Genomic DNA, 23,355 nt, shown 5'->3' with positions numbered 1-23,355 from the left:
AACCAAAGCATATTAACTGGGGACAAAGAGGGGATGTAACTTCTGAAGTGTACTCTGCATCCAAACAAAAATGTTAATTTAGATACATCCAAAGCAAGCTAAAGCTGCATGTAATTAGGATAACTTCCATTTAGAACATACATTCTATATATATTGCATATTAATTTTAGTTTCAACTCATCTAGTTCTTAAGATTCTAAACATTTATGCAAACCTAACTGAAACAAGATGAGCAGTATATCCTAGACAGAAAAGGCAGAACTCCTTATGCAAGAACAGAAATAAACCGGAATCAATTGATTACATTGTTACTTTTCTGATAGGAAATATATATATATGTATCTATACTTATATGAAAAAATGCATATATTGGCATTAACACACATACATCTATATGCGCACACAGATGCACATACTTAACAAGTAGTATGGTTAAGTGTCATTACACCTAGTATTAACTCTACTGCATTAGATGTAGTAGGTATGGACTGTAATACCACGTACTCATTTGCCTGTGCTTTCCTCCTGAAGGCAGAGTTCAGCAGGGCAGGGGCTGCTTCTACTCTCTGTCTGATGAAGACTTAAAAAAAGCCTCAAGTGCATCCATACAAATTTGAAGTGGAGAGTTTTTAAGGTTCTTTTCCCCAGGTCCCAATTCAACACCTGATTCCAGATGTGTTTGCTAGATATTTTGTCTCAAAGGCCTGTTTTACTGTTACCGGTTTCTCTTTCAACAACAACAAACAAAAACCCAAAAAAACCAGCAGCAAAGCGCTATACATCTGTCTTGCCATCACAGTTTTCGTGTTCAAAAAAGAATACCTTTTTCATTTCAGTCATCTGGGCTTAAACATTTTTTTTTCCAGATAATAACTTTCCATCCTACTTCAAACCCACCAGCAGACAGACGTGAGCCATGAGCACAGGCAGACTTTGGGGTTTCACATAGTTTGTTTGAACTCACACAGACTAGTTGGCAAACAGCACCCTCCTTTGAAACTGTAAAACAATCCTATAACAGATCCAAAAGTACTTTGAATTTCAAATCACATAATGAACAGATTTTGAAAATTTGAAAAATAATTCAGGTTTTAAAGCTGTTAAATTAGAACTTATTTTTTAATTCACAATCAAATAAGAAAACACTCAGTATTCCTTTATTTCATATTGATTTATTTTATAAGCTATTAAAGTTAACTTTTGACAATAAAGATGTTTTCAGAGCTTTTGGGTTTTCATTGGTTTGGGGGTATTTTGACCTTTTTTTTAAACACCTGGTAAACCATTTTAAAAACACATTTTGGCTCCCTTTGTTAAATTCAGTGCAATACTTGTACCCCTCTGTGACAAAGCTGGGTGAAAAAGCTATTTCCGTAAATGGCTATTCATTATATTTATGATGCAGTTGTCTTCAAGTAGACAAAATATGGCTGGAGATATAATATGACAAATCAGTCTTCATGCCCGTGTAAAAACATAACACGGCAGTGATGTGTTTAAAGCCTTACAGGAGACATTTAGGTTATACACCAGGAGTAACTGTCTCTCTGCATGGACACTTTAGGCAAATTATCTAGGAAAGACACAAAATTTCCATCGCTGAAACCTTTTAAAAATAAGTATTTCTGTCAAGAATGGCTTAAGTACTGTTGATAGTGCTTTTGAGTATGGGGACAGACTAAATGACCTCCACGACCCCCTCAAGTAGGTTTTCCCAGATCCTGCCTCTTCTGCTTTGCCCTGGATGCCATCACCAGCCATCGCCAGCTGGCGGGTTACCCAGCCCAGGCAGCTGCAGGGGCTGGACCATGCTCTGATGCAAACACCCAGCACGCAGCTACTATAGGGAGTGTTGGGGAGCTTAAAGTAAATACAACTTCACTGCTCTGCGTAGGATGAAAAGAAAGCTTGTCCTCTCTGTTGCAGTCACAGTCCCCCGCAAGCCTCGCTGGGCGTAGGGGGCAATGCCCAGATGACCCCCTGCACCACTTCCCCAGCAGTGCCTGCTGCAGGCTGCACAGCACCGCTCTACAAACCCACCAAGCAAGCCACAATGATGCAACATCCCAAAATCCACCGAAGTAGCCAGCATGAACCTGCATGAGTGCGCCCGTGTAGCCAGGTTTATTACTCTCCTTGCACAACCCAGCAGAGGGGCACTGAAGGAGGCTGCTGTGACGCTGTCTGAGCTTCTGCCCCCTCCCCAGTAGCATCACCTGGAGCACAGGGGTAGAAAACCCCAGAGAAGCTCTGCAGGTTTGGTTTATGACCTGATGGGTTTGTCAGCTACAGCTGAACACCGACAGCCAGGCTCCATCTGGCTCCACAAACAAGCCACCGAGCCGTCCTCACATCACGCCCTCCATGACCCCACAGCGCCCAGGACTCCTGCCAGTTCATCTGGTTTTGGAGCCCTAAACTGACATTTGTGCCATCTTTTGAATCTAGAAAACAACATAAAAGCATAAATGTTTCAGAAATTAAATAGTGTATCCAAGTAATGACAGCTCAGATGTGCACAATTTTCTCCTCATGAAAGCAGCCTTATACAAGTGTCGGAAGGCAGCGAGATAACCTGCACGCGTGAGTTTGGGCACGTGTAATAGCTGGAACGTCCAACCTGTTCTGTTCTCTGCCCCTGGATATTTAGACGTTGCACTGAAGTATGATTTAGGGCAGGAATTAAAAAGTAAGATACTTTCTTAAGCAAATTCTTAAAGGAACTAAATATATTTAACAAAACATACTGGGTTAATGTCACCAGAAGCCATATGCTGCTTCACCTCAGCCGAGCTTTGGGAGGAAGGAGGTTAAATGGTGGCGCTCTGGCAGAACTAGCTGTTTTCAAGAGCATATATATTTCCAGTTTCTCCTGGGTTTTCTCCTACTTTCCAGGATGCCAACTGCTTCATCCTTTGTACTGACAGACAGTTTAGACTGGTTTAAAAGATCCTTTGAGAATCTCATGGTTTAATTTTTATGAAGAATGATAACAGTACTTGAATGTGTGCAACAACACTCCTCAAAAGTTGTGTTTTGATAACTCTAAAATTAATCTATACTTTGAGGTTAATCCCTTTTATACAAAGATGCTGTTTTCTAATAGCTGCACTTCTGTTGTCTCAGCTTCTCTTCTGCATCTGCCTCCTTGCACAGCACAATAAAAACCTCCACTGCAGTGACAGCTGGATCAGTGTTATTTGTTTAGCAGCAAAGACGATAAAGGATTCCTATTAGGACACATCAGCTTTTAAGGCTGCATGACCCTTATACCCTCTTATATATGACCTGTTTTTCCATTGATTTAGTATTCCTCAGCGCTTGAAGAACGTTATGTAACACACTCTTATGGAGACTTACAGAAAAATATACACACTTTGGGGTTTTATAGTTAAAACAAGGGCATTGGAAAGCACTCTGAGACAAATGGGAAGGTGGTTGGAATTCCAAATCTGTTCTAACTAAGGGCTAAAATGAAATATTAGAGCTAAAACCCTCTGAGGAAGCACCTGGTTCGTTATAACATGATGTTGTACTAGACAAATGGTTGACAGTTCTGCAAAATCACCACCAGTGCTTGCAGCCTGCAAAGCGTACAGATAAAGAACTCAGAAAGCGCAGCTAGATTTCTCTGCCATGCCAATGCGTGATTAGTTGACACTGACAGTGAGGATTACAAGACAGGTCAGCTGTTCCCTTGACCTTTCGAGATATACAAGAGATTTGAAGATGTTCATTAATTATTGTTGTCTGAAGCATCTGCAACAAATTTTCTGAAAATATTTTGAGTAATTGTTCAGGGATAAGGGGTCTGTTTGCTCTTTTACTGACGTAGTGCATGAGGCAGGGTAGAAGTTAATATTCAAATCCCTACAAAGTATTAAAATGAATGAAATTTAGTTCACTGTATTTTAAAAAGGCTTCACATTTTCTACAATACATTTTGCATTATGGAAAGGACTTAAAGACATAAAACGAATTTTCATGGTACCAAAAATATTACTTGATGACATTTTTTAAATATAAAATGAGCATAGATAGGTCATAGGATCAGTTTTTCATCTTAATATTGGCTTAATAACTGGGAGGGATGGAAAAAGTCTTACAGTTGTTTGTTGCTATGTACTGATATGATTTTAGGAGATTTGTAAAATAATATTAACATTTGCCTTGCAAACTAGATTTTTATGCTGCCTATGTTTATGTATTTTAATGCAATCTATGTTATCACATGTAAAATGCTTTTTTAAAAAAGGGTAAGATCTAAAACTGCCACAAAGACTAGAGAATTAACTTTGTTCAGCTGACTCATTTCTGACATTTCTGATTCTTTCACTCATTAATCAGATATATTAAGTGCATATTAATGAAACCCAGGGGGACAGATATTGAGAGACATGGAGACATATGCAACACTTTCATGTACCAATCTTTGTGTCCCAAGATCTCAAAATGTCCCTACAAGACTCTCAGTCTGTAAAAGTCTGGCACTTTTACAGAGACTTAAAACATCGATGTGCTTCATTAACCATGTGAGTAGTCCTACTGAATTAAAATGCTAAGGAAAACACATGATGAAATCCTGGTTGTGGACTGTATGGGTAAAGACAAGGTAAAAATTTATAAATGCTGCATTAAAACATTTAGTTAATATTCAGTCATACTCAGTGTCTCACTAGGAAGTAAATGAACTGAATTCCTCAGAGGATGAATCAAGATTTTTATGTGGTTATTTATCTGAGGTTACTTTTAATTAAGTTTAATTACATTTGGTTCAAGTTCCTCAATAATTAGTGCTTTCACCTTCTTTAACTTCTTTGAGACAACTGCTTATCCCCCAGGGTCATTTAAGGAAAGGGGGCACATGAGTATTTCTTGTTTAAATGAAATCTTGAGCCATGCAGAGATTTGCTAGTGCTCATTTCTAGTGTTAAGGTCATACAAATGATCAATATTAATAAAGATAAAAACAATATGTTTGCATTTGGCAGGAAATGATTGTGCTGTACCACAGAATTTAATAATACCGAGTGCCATTTCCAACACCAGCTGAGATGGCAGTGCTCCTGCAGAGCTAATCCTGCTATTCGTTCTGTATCCAGCATTTGCTTCCTGCCCAAATGACACCTGTGTGTTTCTCCTGTGCCAATACGTGTTTGCGTACACAAGAATCTATTTCAAGGTTTCCTCAGTAAGCATTTTGTGTATTTATACAATTTAAGAATGAGCTGATTTCCTCCGAAAAATGTTAAGGTTTCTAAAATCACCCGAGAAAAACAGATCAATCCAACAAGACGTTACACTTCTTGGAAAAAAGAATGTAAAAAGTTTATGATCTGGGTAATAACTCTAAAACCAAAAAATGTTTCTATGAGAGTGGGAAGAAAATTGTGAAGAATTGGATACTGAAGGAGTGAGACACTGAACAGCAGCTACCTGAAAATACTTACATGAAGGTAGTTGTTTCACAACTACTGGAGAAGAAAAAGAAGGGAAGAAAATGGCAAATTAACAACTGGGAAAAAGAGATTAATTTCATCAAATCTAAGGTCAAGCTGTCTCATCATGCATGACAACACAGAAATGGTCTTTTTCCTTCCTGTCCCACCTTGCCTGAATTACAAAGACTGCCCGGCTCTCCCTGCAAGCCCCAGCACTGGCCCTGGAGGGGAAGCTGGGAAGCGATGCACTGCTTTCCTTCCGAACAGAAAGGAAACACACGTCTCTTGCATACCAATAAATTGAAGAAACTAACCTCTAAGAGCTGTCCACAGGGCAATACAGCTGCGAGTCATTATTTCTTGTGATGTTGTCAAGGTTGTTTTGGGGGTTTGTTTGGTTGTTTCCTCCCCCCCTCTCTATTGTCCCTTATTCTTAACACGCATCTTGCCAGACTGTGACTGTGACCGGTACCTGCTGATTTAGCATGGCAGGCTGAGATTCCTACCTGCATCCCCCAACGGAGGGAAATTTTCTCTGTATGCAGCAAAATACATACAAGAGCAGAAGACAACAAACTCTGCACATGAATCTGAATAATATGAAATATGAATATGAAAAATGACAATTACCCTTGGGAGAAATAAAAAATACCAAAACCAATTCATGGAAAAGGGTAAAAGCTGGATGACAATCTTCAGCTGTTTATACATGCAAATACAGAGCAATGAATAAAATTGTTAACATGACCTTAGAGCTGTATTAGAAAGGTGGTGGTTTTTATTTTCTGCTGGATGCAGGGGAATGCTTGAATGTCTGCTGTGTGTTATTAGGGTAAAATTCCCTTTAGTAGCCTAGACGTCACATGAAACTAAGCTGCAAGAAACTGTACACTTGAAAACAGACATCATGCTTGCGGCTTCACATCAAACACTGGGATGTTAAAACATCTTACCTCAGGCTACTTTTTTCCCCCCTTTGTAATCCATGTAAAGAAAACAAATTCAAGGAAGAAAAGTTAAAAGGTCTGTTACATCCATGTAAACAGTGAATGATTTGTCAGGTGCTGATATCAGTGGGTTTTACAACCAGGGAATAAGAGCCATATGTGATACAAGGCCTGATGATAGTAACAAGGGAGAGGATTAAAGGCGGCTCAGAAATTACTGATGAAAGTGTTAAAAGACTGAAAACTTTTAACCAATTCAACAAGGGTATAGGTGGGGGGTGCACTGAACCTGGGCAATGCTGCTGATTTGCTCTGAATTGCAGGGCAGGCCATATGAAGACAACTTCAGAAAGGGACAGAATAATTGCAAATTGCGTTAGACAATTCCTGCAAGAACTGTTTCAGCAGAGATCTAAGGGGAAAGAGTCAATCCCCCTCCACCCCTACCCCTGCCGCGCTCCCCCCCCCCCCCAAAACAAACAAACAAACAAACAAACAAACAAAACCAACAACAAACAAATCGAAACCCAACCAAAACCAAACCAGGTGGAAGACACCTGCAGATCTACAGCCAAAATGAGACAGAGATGTGGGAGAAGCTGAGAGAAGCACTGCCATTACTCACTCCCTTGACGGGTTTCCGACTCAGCCCCAGCTTTTCCCAAAGGATGTTTCATTTGCTCAAGCAGTGTAACAGTTCAAGACCCCAGCATCCAGGTACTTGATCTCACAAAGCAGCAACTTGTATTCACATACTGTCTTTAAAAACAGGACACTTGCTATTGCTTTGCAAACTATACAAAAATGGTATCACCGTACACTGATAAAGACTAGCTCTAATCTACATAACAAAAAAACCAAAAAAAAATGAAGCCAGGATTCCATATATTTTTCAAATGCTCTTTACATGTCATAGGCTCACTATTCTGTTTGCTCAGGGAGCAGTCTGTATTCTATTAACCCAGGACACAGAAGGATTTTGAAAAAGTATTTTTCACTTGCCTAAGTTGCACCCCTATGTGATCACCACTGTAGTAGAGACTACATCTGCACCGGGAATTTTCTCTCAAAATATATTCTCTAAAATGCAGCAGCAGTTTTGCAGTTTTTGAGAGAGTGGGAAAATGATTCTGCGTGGATCAGTAATGAGAGCAGTGATTGCCACAGGGCTGACAATAATTTATGCAGAAGTTCTCGATTGCTCCTAATGGCCTGTCAAAGGGCAAAAGGGAATGCAAAACAGATCATAAAAACAACTCTAGCATAGCTTCTGAGAACAAAATTCTTGAACCTTTCACTCTTGCTAAGAACTATGAAAATACAGAAACTGAACTGGCTTCTGGAGAAGCAATAAAATTGCACTATTATCTAGTAATTCCTGTAGATCAGGTTTTGTGATTGCAGCAGAAAATGAAATGTTTTCCGAGATTTGCCCATATCTTAAATGAGGAATTGTAGTAGAACTAAAACTTCATGTACTATCAACAGATTACTACTTTCAGTTAAGATTAGTTGAGAAACGTCGCTACTGACACTTCAAAACCACAGAAACATCAACTGTTTCCAACAGTGTAAATTGAATGCAACTCAGTAGATAATAATCTACTTTTCTCAAGATAATACCAAACTGTGTTATGGATGTTTGAAAGTAGAGTTATGCTACAGTCGAAGGGCATAAATTTGGCAATGTGACAACATTCATAGCTTAAAATTGGAAATGTTAGCTAATCTAGAAATACACACAGAAAATGAACTTTTAACCTCATAACCACCTTACAAAGCAAAGTATGCACTAATGCACATACATTAAACGATACCCTTAGACAAGGTTTCTGAAGCAACTCATGCACTCTAATATATTTTAGAAGTGCACATTCCTCCTTCAAAAGCCTCAGAAGAAAAATATTTTGCATGTAAAGTGCAGAAACCAGTTAAATACTAGTTCTGTTACAGCTTTAAAAAATTAAAGTAGGTCTCTAGTGTCCAAAAAAAGAAAGAGTTATATTAATTCTAGAAAATAAAGATGACTTCCAACTTATTACACTAATGAGGTCATTGGTAGATTAAAGTTTAGGATATGTGAAAGGTAGATATAAACATATTAGATATAAAGGCAGTGTGTATGTACCCTCGATTAAAAAATGACGCGAGGTGGTGTTTCCCTAGCACTCTGTCTTAAGGTCTCTTATTTCTTATTATTAGTTCTTATTCCTACAAAGAAAGGCTGTCACTTCGCAACGGTCACAACTTTTCAAGTTAGTCCTAAGCAATAAGCACATGAAATATTTTTATTTTTAAACATTTCAAAATTCTGCTGGGTTTTTTTTAACATGCTGTTTAAAACATTCTGTAAAATTTTACTTCCATTACCTTTTCCTTATTTGAGCTTTCACGTATAGTCAGTATTTTTTAAAAAAATGCTGAATATCAACGTGTCCAGCATGAGAGAAATGCCATTTTCCCTTCCACTCTCACACTCCATCCCCGCTGCTGCAGGGTACGTGGCTCGGGGCAGGCCTGGCTTTACTGTGCGGTACGAGCCAGCTCAGCACCACTCCTGGCACCAGGGTGACATCCACAGGGCTCCGCTCCCAATAAAGGCTGAGGAGGCTAAATCAAACCACAGCCTTGCTTTCCTCTGGCTTTTTCAGATGCTCTTCCACCCGCCTTCGGTGGCTGCTAACCGACTTGCACTACACCACTGTCATCTCCTATTCAGGTCTCTTTATGTATTTGACAATAATAGAAGATAAAAGATATCCAGCTCTCATTGTGGTCTCCAGCCTGTCCAAACCCTTCTCTGGTATTTCCCAAGACATATCGTCTTCATACCAGCCAACGTATCAGCTTCAGCTACGACTCCCTGGCCGGGCTTCTCATTCACATTGCTCCTGAGGATGGACCAAAGGGGGAAGGAAGCATTCGGCTAATGCTAATGCTTCTGCCATTGACCAGGTTATTTCTGGGGAAACACGCACTCTCACGTAGCTCTGTCTCCAGAGGGAAGGCTCCTGCTCTGTTCATTGTCCTGCCCTAGTCACAGACCTCAGACACTGAAAAAGCATAAGGTGGTCATGGGCACTTGTAGCTGTGGCCAAGGAATCTGCACAGTTACCCTGTGCGACACGGGGCCAACCTGCAGGACAACCTTCACCGTTGTAAGACAAACACAAGTACCACTACATGCGCCACGAACCTGTGGGAACTGGTTGTTCTTGATCACGTCCCCTTGACGCCCCACTTACCAACAGTCTCACAGCTGTCTGCTCATGAAGGTTTTGCCTTTTTTCTGCCTTTATTTCTTTATGACTCTTGCATTGCAAGAGTGCTGAATTTATGTTTGCAATTCTTTTTGGACTCGGACAGGTTCACATGGATGATAGTAAGTTGATGACTTCAGATAACAGTGATGATTGGGCAAACCAGTGTGGAAAGGAGAATGGTCATTTTGACTCATTTTCAAAACGAAAACGCATTTCATTTTGAAAAAGGAAAGAAAAAAAATACCCACAATTGGGGGGGGGGGGGGGGGGGGGAGGAGTTAAAAATGCATCATCTAGAAAGAGTTCTTTCCAGAGAAACTGACTTCTAGCTACTCAGCCCACAGACCAAGCTTCAGCATGGCAAGCAGGTACTGCAGCACCTCCACACTGCTTCCATCAGGAGAACTAGGGCAGATCTGAGCACCAGGGACTTGCACCACCTCCCACCTGCTGCCCACAAGGGCATCAGCCAGGGAGCAAGGCAGCACAACTACCAAGTGCCTCCAGTAACTGTCTGAGAAACTTAGAAACTTTTAAACTGTGCTTAAAGTATGCTGTGGAGGGGCTGGGCAAGTTCAAGAATAGACACCAAGAAATGCCAGCTCTCCTTCCTAACATTGGGCTGTGGTTTCGGAAGAAAATTTATTCTTTTCAAGAAAAAACATAAAACTTGCAAATAAATGCACATTTCAATTAATGATTTTAATTCTGGGAAGAGTTAGAAATGGAAAATACAAGTTTTCACACCTCCCAGAGGAGCATTTGTCACTTATCCCTGTCACTGGGTAGGGATTCCCTGTTACATCCCATAGACAAGATTACCCTCTCACCTCAAGAAAATGAGAATAGGCATAATGCAGACTGCTGGGAGGATGTTACATATTATATTTTTTTCCGTATTCTCTGTTACAACAGCAATGCACAGATGGACCAATCTAAGGCGATGTGTAACGAATACGGGATTTAGACGGGTGAGCAGACACTTCACCAGAGACAGCACACGAGCCGCTGCCCTTCCAAAGAGCTACAGGCTCCTGAGACAGGCCCACATCTGGTCTGAACCCAGGTTCATGTTCAAGTCAAGAAATAGTTTAAATTGTTCAATAAATTGGCTTAAGTGTAGGGAAAATAGCGTATTTAGTTTCTTCATAAAAAGTTCATTTGAATTTTACTTAACTTTAGTCTATATATAGTTTTATTTTAGAATTGGTTACTGAAGGTTACCAGCCAACAAATCATTTTCAAGTATGACTACACCTCACTTCACCAAGGGCAAAAGCAAGCTTAATATGTCAGTTTTTCAATGTTTAGGATTCTTTAAAATGCACATCTACCAATAAACTGTAGGTATCCCTGGCAGTAGCTAATAATATACTATTTTTAAAATAAAAGACCATCTCTCACATTTATACAACTTCTCAAAAAAAGGCTTCAAAAATATAAAGGACCTTACAATGTGTTCAAAATGTTGTATTATAGATATTCACCAAATTGATTTATTCTCCCTGTGTAAAACATAGCAAAATCTTCCAGGAAAACAATTCTAAAAACATAGGGGAAACAGTGACCATTAAATAAAATATTGTGCTGTGGGAAAACACAAACACTTTTTCCGAGGCTGCCCTGTTGAGCTTTTCAGACTGTCTCAGAATCTCAGATGTGTCATAGCTTCCCATGGGAAAAGAAACATCTTAAATGCAGTATCAAAATAATAAGAATAATAATTAAAAAACCAAACCATCATCTGATGACACATCTCCCCTCTTCCTAAAAACTGTAACAAACCTGTTTTCAAAATTCCTTTCCCACCAAATAAATAAAAGAATAAGAGGGTAGTCTGCACATTTATGCCCAAGAAAAAATTTTGCAGAACTAAATTCTAATTTTGTATAGCATCATTCATGGTTTACAGTGTGCCCAAGGTATTCTACTATGTCCAGTTACGTGAGGTAATAACAATGTTTTCTTCTGTAAAAAAACAATTTACTCCTTTATCTTTTCATGCCTAAATTAAACACCTGCTGAATCAATAGTCACATATTCAAAATTCATCAAGGAAGCAACAAAAGATTTGTGATGATATACAAAGGATTAAAGAATCATAAATACGATGCAAGAACTATGCATAGCTATGTGCTTATTCTGCTTGTGAATGGAAAAGGAAGAAGGAAGGGTCTTCAAGGAAAGTAGCCGAAGGAAACCGAAGCGAATGTAAAAAGCATTTCAAGGCTATATTTAGAGGAAGACATTCTTCATACATTTGCCAAGCTATTCACGTCATTTCACACGGCATGTTTTATCCAGCTTTATAAGTCTATGAGAGAGCTGGAGGGGGGGGAGAAAAATCTGGATCAGTTGCCAGAAATGGAAATCTTGCATTTATGTAGAGGAACGAATATTTTAAGCATGTGAATTCAAGAGTACTTTCCGGGAGGAGGGGGAAGGAGGGAGGCAGGCAGGGTGTTAAAACTTTCTACAGAAATCACAGGATTCTGCAGTATACAGTTTACCAGTAACATGACTTTAGCCTCTAACACTCCCTTTCGAGCCAGCCTCGCTAGCCTTAGCTATATCATAAAAATACAAAAACGAGCGAATTTCACTAAGGTCAAGTCTTCAGCTGGTATTCTTGTGCATGTTCATGTAGATACCATACATCAGTTACACAAGCAATTACATACTTCTCTGTAATGCAGTAAACAACCATCCAAGATGAATAAATAAACATCAAACACAGGCTCAAACGTTAAAACAGAAAAATACTCAATTGTGTTTTTTCTTTAACTCATTAAGCACACGTCACGAGGTTCAGCTATTTGCATAAAGAAATGTCAAGCATACAAAAAATATGTCAGTACCAGATGTAATGGTATAAGGAACAAACCACATGGAAATTTCCTGTTAGTGACCTTCTGGAGGGTGGGGGTGGAATTAATTTGAGATATAGCAGTGGTTTTATTTAAACTTATACACATTATTTTTACAAAAAGTTTTTACCTTCATTCCCTTCTCCAGGTGGCTGATAAAACGAAAGCCCCAAAGATATGATGGCTGCAATTTCCAAGATTATAAGAGTCACATCCTGCAACGCTTCCCAGACTAGCTGTAAGAACGTTTTTGGCTTCTTTGGAGGTATAAAATTTTTTCCAAAAATAAGCTTTCTTTTTTCTAGGTCTGCAGCAGTGCCAGCTAATCCTGTAAAAAAAATAAAATAAAATAAAATAAATTGAAATTGCAGTGAAATAGAAAACGTCCACTTATATCTGCATTCCTATAAATTATTTCTCCAAGAACAATTACAACCCGTACCATCTATGGCACATTAACAAATCGGTAGATATGCCACTCAAATTTTGCTTTTGCATGATGATTTGTCCTTGCATTCTGAACGGGATCCTTGTGGACTCCTTTAGTACTAATTCCTCTCAGTCTTCATCATTAAAAAAAGTCTTTGAATTAGCAGGTTTCTTTAAGACGACCTATGTGTATAGATACATACACACATGTAAACAACGGCTCCTAAAAAGAAATTATATTTAGGATGAAGCTGGAATAGCTGTTGGCAGCTTTTGGTAATGTCAGTAGAAGCAGTAGACATATCTTTCTTCTGACCTCAGGTTGACGAACTCAAAGTATAGATCAATAAAGCATGTCTTGTCCTACTTCAGAGCAGCCTTCCCTACTGCATATGTACTGCTGTACAATCGCTGGGGGGAACTGCATCAATTTTTTGTTAAGTGAGAAAAGACAGCCAAAGAGACAGGTTATATATGCAAAGAAAGTGAAAAGGACACTATAGGGTTCCTTAAATTGATATAAAAATACACTCATTTTGAATGATACTTCAACTTAAGAACACTTCAATTTCCGGACATGGTGTAAGAGTGTGTGGTCGCGCTGAACGGCCCGATTAGGTGCTTTTTTTTTTCCTCTTTATTAATTACATTAACGTATGCACGTCTACTGCTTTTTCAGAAATAAATACATTTTAAAAAAGACTTGCGAGTGTTAGGGCAGAATAACTGTGCTCATATACTGTTCTCAGCAGCGTAAAGAACCACAATAAAATAAGGGGCTACACGTATCTGCCACATAGTATTTGGTATCAGTTGGAACATTGACAAAACTGTAGGTGTTGAAGGGGATCAGCACCGCAAAGTTGTTCATGGTTACCCACACTGACGTGGCACAACCTAAATACTGAGACGGACAGTCGGCCTCAGAGGAACGCAAAGGTGCCGACAGGGGAGCAGCGGGAAGCGGCCGCCCCCGCACTGCGAGCATTCCTCTCCTTACACAGTGAGGGTGAGTCCTCACCTCCCCCACAGCCTACCCGTGCCTGCAGGTACCTCAGGAATGGAGAGCCCCATTAACGGCACCTTCAACGTGTCAAGCAAAACAGATGAGGATCCTTAGGTGGTAACGGCCCTCAGCTTTAGGTGCCACCTGCCCCAGTGACCTGCCTGGCCACTGCACCACCTCTTGGATGAAAGCACCAGGCCCAGAACAATTTCCTTAAGACGAAAGCGATGCTTTTCTGAACATATCAATCCTGCCATGGTACAGGCAAAGATGTTGACTCACCTTTCACTTAAGGTATATAATTACAGCTGTTGTGTAGCTTCTGGTTCCTGGTTAACTCATCAAACTTTCATTTCACCTTCAGCTTCTAAGCAATACTATCCTTCCCTCCCAGATAAAGGTATGCTGTAGTTGTTATTACTTCATTTAATTTTCAGTACCTAGTGCCTAGCGACACTGTAACTGACAGGCTCCAGCTATTATAAAGTGTCTACTGTATTCTCCGTGGTTCATATAATAACATGTCAAACGTCTCTGCTCCTCCATGAGCTCCCAGTCAGTCTCCAACGTGGGGTAAAGTTTTTTCCCTATAAATAGGAATTGCAGGCTGGGAGCCATTTGGGTGGGTGCCCTTTCATGAACCAGCGCAGCTCACCCAAGTTCAGACAACCCGCTGCGAGATCCGGGAGTCACTCACCACGGATGGGATCCACCACAGGGATAAGCCTTTAGCAGAGACCAAACAAACACAGTTTGATCAGTTTTCAGAGGGCTGCGTAGCCCTTCAACACCAGGAAGGCTTTTCACTCCAAATGGCATGCACACTTGGCACTAGGCCCCCAAAACACAACCTGCTCCAAATACAGCAGTGACTTTGTACGTAAAGCGGAAAGTGCATGGACAGCACATGGATAGCGGTAGGGATTTTTGGCAGAAACGTTCATATAATGCATCTACAAGCACCAATACAAAATTCTGAAACAGAAAAAAAGCATATTGGGAAATGGAAGGAAGAGATTTCTGAAAAATGCTTATTTCCCAATGCAGAACATATGTGCACAGTGGTGTGCCAGCTCCAGCAGGTCAGTAGATGACTGGGTACTCAACAGCACAAGAGGGATAGCTGAAATAGTACTGGAAATAGCTGCAGTATTTTTCAACAATCCTAATTATATTTACCTAAACATTATTAATTCACGACATTGAAATGACGCTATATACTTTACTGTCAGGAGGCCACAGAAAGTATACATATCCTGTCTGGTGTTACTGATGATAATGCACACACAAACACATGTACACACCGAGAAGCCTCCAAAGCAAAGGAGAGATGCTGAAACTTAAAGAGCTGCTTTTTCTGTAGGAGAAAAATTGCTCATTTAGACACCATAAGTTTGAGGACTAGACTGAGTTTAAAGTATCAATGGCCACCATTACCTTCCAGACTATAGTCTAAATAACTACACCGGAATTTAGATATACATTTTATTTAATTGTACTCCTCCATTTTCCATAATAAATATTATCTTCTTTAAGACCCACAAATAGAAAAGGGTAAATCATGAGTGTGATTTTATTATTTTCTGTAAGTCTACATCTTGGTGTAATTACTCACCAAGTCAGTCACACCTAAGAAAAAAAGAGCATATTCATCTTTCATTATGAAATTTATTTTCTTGTAAGCCATTTAGAAATACCAGAAAATGAAATTCAATGTTCAGCTGAAACCAAAAGGTTTTGCTTCCTATGAGATCTGGCCATCACTCAAAAAAAAACTGTTCAGCAAAATTTTGTTGGAGTTCTTTTTTTCCCTCCCATTGAATGGTAGAAACTAACAAACTCCTATGTTGAGAGTGAGAGAGAGAGAGAAGAAAGGTGAGAATGAAGAAATTTATAGACCAGCTGATGAAATCACATCGTAACAGTCGTAAGCATTACTATAGAGATAAGGTCAGAAAGGGACAATAAAATACATAGAGAAGTCAAAGTTATACAAAGAGATGCAGCTAAGGGAAACGGGATTGAGAATCTGAGGCCATGGAAGATGTTTATTTTCAAAGCTCCCATAAATTCTCCACACTATTGCTAGCAAAAGGTATAAGGGGGGCACCCCTTATCTTTTTCAAATAATCTGCTTTATTCAGAAACACAATTTTAAAGAGTCCTAAAGGTGTTCTGAGCAAGCCTAACTTGGTTGCTTGAAGAGGATTAGAGGTCACTCGCACTTTGTCGCACTGGCAGCTCTGTGGGATGCTGCTCCCCAGCTACTGCGTGCTGACAGGCAGTACAGATGGTAAAAACGTCAATTAGCACAGCAAGATCTAGAAGTGGACATCTGTCCTCACCAGTACTTTTAACCAGGAGACGGCTTTCCTGCTGCTAGATTTTTTAATGGTTGGTTGGGGTTTTTTTGTATTGCGCTTACTGACTTCATTACTGTTCCTGAATATTTTTTTTTCATTATTTCTCACTTGTCCCTCAAGAAATGAAAGAGCACTGCAAATGAAAGTAATTTTAAATATCATTTTTATATGAAGATATAAAACATTAAGGAAGTGAAAAAGAATCAGTGGGGACTAAAAATAGTAAATGGTAACACCAGTTCAATATGACTTCAGGCTTCATATGTTACTGGCGAAAGCAGCAGCCTTCCGTCTTATATTCTGTACGACAATAAGGCACGGACTGGTGGTTTTATGTTCATTTGTCCAGACAAGCATGAATGTTTCATTTTTTTAAAGTACTTTTCTATGTCGAAGCTGTGTAATCCTTCTTTGCTTGACCCAAGTGTTTCAGAATGATTATGCGGATTTGAGTTAAATTTATATACAAATAATCTACAGAGGTTTAGAAAATACTGTGAAAATTTATTACTGACGCTTCCAGCACTTCAATAATTTCTTAAGGTTTTGATTTCCAAAACTTTTCCTCAAAATTTGTTTGAAATTTGTGAGAAAATGAAAATGATTGCATGGAAAACATTTTCTATGATGTGCAGTATATTAAATGCATTTCTGATTTTGTCTGGCATTGTTGCTTTTTTGGAGGGAGAAAAAGATTAAAAAACTGGAGAAATGCCACTTAATGAATTTTCTCTGTTCCATTCCTACATCTGTCAGTTACTGCATGCTGAATATAAAACCATCATTTCAATTAATGCTTCCTGGAAAATTGTATTTCTCTGACAGTCATCTCCACTGCAACCAAATGGAGCATGACGAACAGAGAATCATTTTGATGCTGTAAAAATAGCAAAAGCACATCACTACTGAAGTAACATTTTTTTTAAAAAAAAAACCATAAAACACCAAAGAGACTGTTTCACAACTGCTTAAATTATGAGATGAAGAATGGCAAATTTACAAATTGCAAATAAACCATTCATTACTTACTATCATTCTTCTGTACATTTTTCTAATGCATCCAGAAAAGTAGATAAAATTTTCAAATAGTAAAAATTGTAAAAGTAATTTAAAAATCACAGCATATGTCACTTCAAATGGGAAAACAAAGATGTTCAGCAAGGAAAGTAAAGGCTTCACAGTGATGCTGAACTGCTATTGAAATTGAAGCATAGAGGTAAACCAGCTATTTTGGATAGTGAACTCCAATGACAAACAGATACGACACGCATGAATTCTTCCCATGAGAACACAGACCTGTATCTTACCTCATGAGCTCCTAACACCTTAGCCTCAAACCCTCTTCTCAACTGATGAGCATTCGAGCATCCCATTACCTAGGGCTTCAGACACCAATAAGTTGACTGCCACAAAGTATCACCCTGATGATTTTTTCACGCACACTATTTCACATTGAACTACGAAGCGATCCCTGACATTACTACTGCTACGTAACACCTTGGTATAACCTGCCCAGGCCCGCCAGCTTCTATAGCTCTCGAATACATTCTGAGAATTTCATAATGTGAAGCTTGCCCAGTTCCTCTTTTGTAACACTGACAATTCAAACCCACAATCTCATTCAACATTTTAGTGGGATTTTACTCTCTGGCTTTGGAAGCAAATTTCTGTATACTATTTTGCTTTTCTCTCTTGCTAAAGCTAGAAGTGACAGCAGGCCTATTTTTCTTCCACTTCAATCCAAAAAAATATTATCTAGTGACTGAAAGAGCTGAAAAAGTGAAGCTTAAAATTCCAATGAATAGCTAGTAACTAACAGATTAAGTTTCCAAGATCTGCCTTAAGAAACTGTCCCTACCTGAGAAACTGGGGAAGGCAAGAAGACATGGACAGTGAACTGTGGTTACTGTTACAGTTTTGATCAAATGCTAAGGAAGGTCTGTTCTGTCCCTTAGATATAACAATGTCATCAAGCACACTACGATGCAATTCAACATCAGTCTTCATTAGTTCACGAGGTCTTCATTACACTTGTTTAAAGGATATTTAAGTAAAGCAAACACCTGCTTTTGTACCAGGGATGCCTCAAAAATATACATTGCATTAAACTACCTGTTTTACTGAAACAAGATGAGTTTTTTTTCAAACTAAAACATACACCAAAGACGGGAAATGCAAAATATTCTCACCTAGAACGGATGCTTCTGCAACTGCCCAGTTTTATCATGTATGTTGCTTGAAAAATTTTTGGATGCATTACGTGGAAATTCTGTTTAGGTTGTATTAAAATAAAATCAATTGAGAGAATCCAGTCCAGCAGTAACAGTGTATTTAATGAGAGCATTTACTAGTTTCAGCAAGCTGTATTTGAATTTCACTAGTGAATGAACCTCAACAAATAATAATTTCCTTCTAATCTCAGAACAACAAAGCTGCCTGTAAAGTGTAATGAATCTCATTACCTGTTTTCATTAATATCACTTTCTTAAATTTGCTTATATAAATTTTAAGAATTTGTCCAAAATTAAAAGCCTTCGCAATTACCAATCATCTAGCACATGTCCTGTGAGCTTTACAGTACTGGTGCTATTTCTGTGAGTCCATTTGACAGTTCTGCCAACAGATCCTTGCAGGATTTGGAACCTCCTTGAGAAGATGTTCTACAGCTAGATCTAAATAGCCAACATACAGAAAGGAGGGGCACTGAAGAAGCAGAATCAGTAAATGAATTAACTCCCCCTCTATTTCCTCATTCGTCATCTTCCCTCCTCACATCTAACAGCAACAACTGGCCACATCACCATGTTCTGCCACGGCTCCAGCTGCCACCCCGCAGAACAGGGACCACCCTTCAGCAGCTTGAGAGGCAGCAACCTGACTACAAAACCCCTTAGGTAAACCTTCCCCATTACAGGTTCCAATCAAACCCATTGCTCCTAAGACACACAAGGTACATAAATACACTTCTAAATCCATGACTTTTTAAAAAAAAAAAAAAGTCACTGAAGAGCTTGACATTCTTTCATACAGACTGATGCACCCAATGTAAATGTTAGGAACAGATACATAACAACTTGCCTTTCTACAATGACTTTCCATCTCTCAGTCTCTTTCTAGCTATAGAAATGCAGCAGCAAAGGCAGCAAAAAGCTGGAGTTCTTGCCCCAGACAATTTGGTGGCAGTTCAGGGGTGTAAATTCAAATCTCCTGGGATTCCTGATCTACACTCAGCTGCAAGACGCCAATACAGGATTTATTACTGCCAAGAAGCACTGAATGCTCCGCAACATGTTTCATTCATTTCTCCATCTAGCCATTTTGGTTTTATTTCTTCTGGCTTCTTCTTATTTCTTTTTAAAGTAAAATTGCTCTGAAAAGAAGCTATTATCCAGGAACAAATGATTTAACCTAAGATGACTAATAGCAGAACCAGGAATGGTTCCCCATAGGGACTGTATGTAGCCCAAAAGAAGCCACTCATCTGCAAGACATGCCACAATTTCACAACAGTCTATTGACTGGGCTTATGTGCAGTGCATAATCATGAGCTAATATCAAGGCAACAGACAAGACATCAAATATTAAAGGCAAGATATGCACCATTCTAACAGTTGACTAATATTTTTCTTGCCTAAACAGACAATAAACAGCTTTCGGCAAGTGCTGGTAACAAAGCATCCATGGAGAGCTGAAGTTCCAGTATGAAGGAGGAAGAATTAGGATTTCTTTTTTACACGTGTACTGCTGTCAGTGGGAGTATGGCTGTTGAGAGGGAAGATAATCATCCCACCACGAATCATTTCTTCAGCTCTCACTCCACTCAATAATCGTTACACCATTTACATATGTCTCATCTTGTGTACCACAGGCTCCTGGAGATGTTTTTCTTTTGTTCTATCTTAATGCAGTACCAAGTACAGTAAAGTCATTACAGATTCAGGGCAGCACCACTAATAATTTAGAATGTATATCCATCATCCAGCTCCCACCCATTACTAACCAGATAATGAAGAGATCATTAAAAATTCTTTGTTACATTATATGTAAACAACAGTGCAGCTCTTCACCTAGCACTAAGAGACAGCTAACCTAAAAGATACGGAAGGTCTTTACTATAGCTAAGCCAGCCAACCCGAAGCCAGTGGGACACCCCACAGATGCTGGGTACTTTGGGTTTGTTCAGCATCGCACACCCTCAGCTGTATGCTGGTTTGGGGGCTTTTCGGAAGAGATGGAAAGGGAACAGGGGAAGGAAATGTTCTCTTTCCCCCATCCTTCCTTTCCAAGTACTCAAAGCCTTGAGACAGTTTCTTCAAACATCTTTTGATTATTTGAACAAAGCTTTGGACTTGACTCCCACAGGAGGTAACACCACGATTTAGAGTAGACTGTATGCCCTCTCTGCACAGCCTTACGTATTACCCACAAAGCTCTGATCTTCCACGGAAACACAGACATATAAGACAGGATCATTTCAATGAAGTTGGCTGAGAGTATGAGGGCAATCGTATCAAAAACATGCTGTTACAGTGCTGGGTTATAACATGATTGTTCCAGATAATGCAAAAGCTTTTTCTTGCCCTTAATATTTAAATCAAATCAAGCATCCTTGGCTACAGCTTAAGACAGACTTGCTGGCTATTCTTAGGCTCAGTCTTGAAAAGCACTAACTTCTGAATCTGGTAATGGCAGAGAGGAACCATGTAAGTGTAACGGAGGAGACCCAATGTCTTAGCCAAGAAACAGAACAAGAAATAAATGAGCACATAATAAAGTCAAAGTGGAAAGCCTTCCTTAATTAACACACCTTCAAAACCACTTATCATCACTCTCACTGGACCCTACAAAAACATTCACACTTCATATGCATTGCTAATGGCAACCACAAGGGATGTGGAGGGAAAAAAGACCCTGACTTTTATTTTCTGTCCCCAAACCACAGTCTGAGTAGCACTGCTGATAAGTAAATCACTCTGCTTGCCCGTCCGTGTGGATGCAGCGCTGCCTGGGGAAATGCAAGCCCCCCAGTGGAAACACCACCATCAGTCACGGTCCATAGGGAGGCTCTGATTATATAGCTCAAGTATGTGCCCAGGTGAAAGCATCTGCTGGCCGGGAGCTGTGCGTGTAGGTGCTCCTCAGCCCTGGAGTAACTGTAGCCAAAGGGGTAACCAGCACCGATCCACCCGCAGGACCAGAGTTAGCCGTGGGCAAGTGGTAGAGGAGGGAAAAACATAGGGTCTGTGCATGGGATCCATGGGATCCTTTCCTAGCAGAAAAGAGAGAAAAAAGGGGATGAAGCCACCTCTCCACCCGTGCACAGGCCTATTACTTACCGTCAATAGGAAGTAGTGTGACCAGCGACACTGAGCCTGGGGACTCCTGCTGCTGAGTAACACCATGACAAAGAAATCGACAATTACAGAAATAGCTGCTAGACTGTCTGCTGTTCATAGGTGGTCAAAAGCTGTCAATTTTTCTGATTTCTTACCACAGTACAACTTCACGTCACTTGAAGTTTTGCAAAACATTACATTCAAAGGCCACACATGTCAATGAGATGTCCCAGAAACTGAAGCTATCTGACTGAAACTCAAACCAGCTGACTATACACTGAGAAGAGCCTCAGCTGCCTTCTTCAACCTGTAATGTACTTTCAGACTGATGGGGCTTAGACTCACTAAAGACTTCTCAGGGTTTTCTGTTCACTTCCATAAAGCATGCCCACTCAGGATGATAGTGATGGTAATCTGAGAAAGCAAATGCCCAGGAATAAAGCATGTGCAAGTGGGAAAGCACAGCCTGCGAGGGGAAGACAATACGCAGCTGAAGATGCATTACACAGATTCTAAGTCAGTATGGCACGAGGCTCTTCCACAGCATCCTGGAAGTCCCACGCATCTCTCTTCTTGTATGAAGGATTTGGTGGTGGACTTGGCAGTTTACAGTTGGATTCAATGATCTTAAAGGTCTTTTCCAACCTAAACAATACTATGACTCTTTGACTATTTGTCACTGCAATCACCATAGTTTCTTTATCATAAGCAGTTCCAAGGGTCTACAGCTCATATTTATTGGATGATGCCTACTGGAAAGGTTGAAAGTAACATGGCATGACAACATATGCTCTCATAACAACAACAGCATGGAAGAGAGGGCATTTTTCTAGATGAGGCCAGGAATTTGTAGGTTAAATAGCTAATTTCCCACATAGATGTTTTAATCTTTTACAATAAAATAAAGAACAGAAGAAGAATTCTTATGCTCTGAAAAGAGAGACATATTTTTGTAATGTCTATAATGAAGTCAAAATGAAAACAAAACCCACTTTGCTGAGCCTGCTTCCACAGTATCTTTCCCACCCTCACTTACGAAAAAACAAATAATAAACCAGATAGCAATGAGCTGCATTTTTCTGAGGTGTTACATCCAGGTGCTGCTACTTGGCAACAAATTAAGAAAATTTCATTGCTGACTTTGTCAGTGTCATCTGCTTTTCCCATGAGTAATGCCAGCCTGCCAGTTACACAGCAACCATACTCACTTCAAGCTATGCCTTTGCAAGAGGCAGAGCATTTGCTACAGTGTCTCTTATGCTGCTGCGTATTCAAGAGAGTATTCAAGATATCTAAAAAAAAAAGTGAGAACACTGAAGAAAACAAAGTGCTATGATCATTATGCCACCTGCAAGCAGCAGTAAACACCACTATCACTCCTGCAAGTGACAATGATGTCACTCAAAACCATTATATCCAACTTGTAAGGAAACAGTGATATAATAAGATGCTTTTTGAGCATCCAATGGATTACGTGCCATTAAAATAATCAGACCTTTGAAACCACTAACACAGCGCACACACTGCTGTGCTCACTGTTACCTGCGTAACACTGTTGCACTCATCATTACCCATTCGCTCCATCCTCTTCATAAATAAGTGGGACCAGTCCTTTAGATCATCATCTGCCTTTCCTGCGGACTTAGGTACCACGCAGACTTGGAGGAACAATGAAAGTGAGAGAAGCTGTAAAATTTAATGCA

The 23,355-nt window shown here is 39.7% G+C and overlaps 1 protein-coding gene across 16 annotated transcripts in view; it reads right to left on the bottom strand.

Annotated features, from left to right (window-relative positions):
- ATP2B2 (ATPase plasma membrane Ca2+ transporting 2) overlaps positions 1–23,355 on the bottom strand; it is a 434,838-nt gene that overhangs the window by 119,382 nt on the left and 292,101 nt on the right. For all 16 annotated transcript variants that reach the window (XR_013927793.1, XR_013927794.1, XM_080385382.1 and 13 more), the window contains one exon: positions 12,649–12,846. Coding sequence is in view for 14 of the 16 variants with exons in the window: in XM_080385382.1 (XP_080241508.1) it covers positions 12,649–12,846 (198 nt within the window). In the remaining 2 variants the exon portion in view is untranslated. The remainder of the gene's footprint in view (positions 1–12,648; positions 12,847–23,355) is intronic.

Source organism: Falco punctatus (genome assembly GCF_963210335.1).
Source record: "Falco punctatus genome assembly, chromosome: 4".
Lineage (NCBI taxonomy): Eukaryota > Metazoa > Chordata > Aves > Falconiformes > Falconidae > Falco > Falco punctatus.
This window is presented reverse-complemented; position numbering and strand designations above follow the sequence as displayed.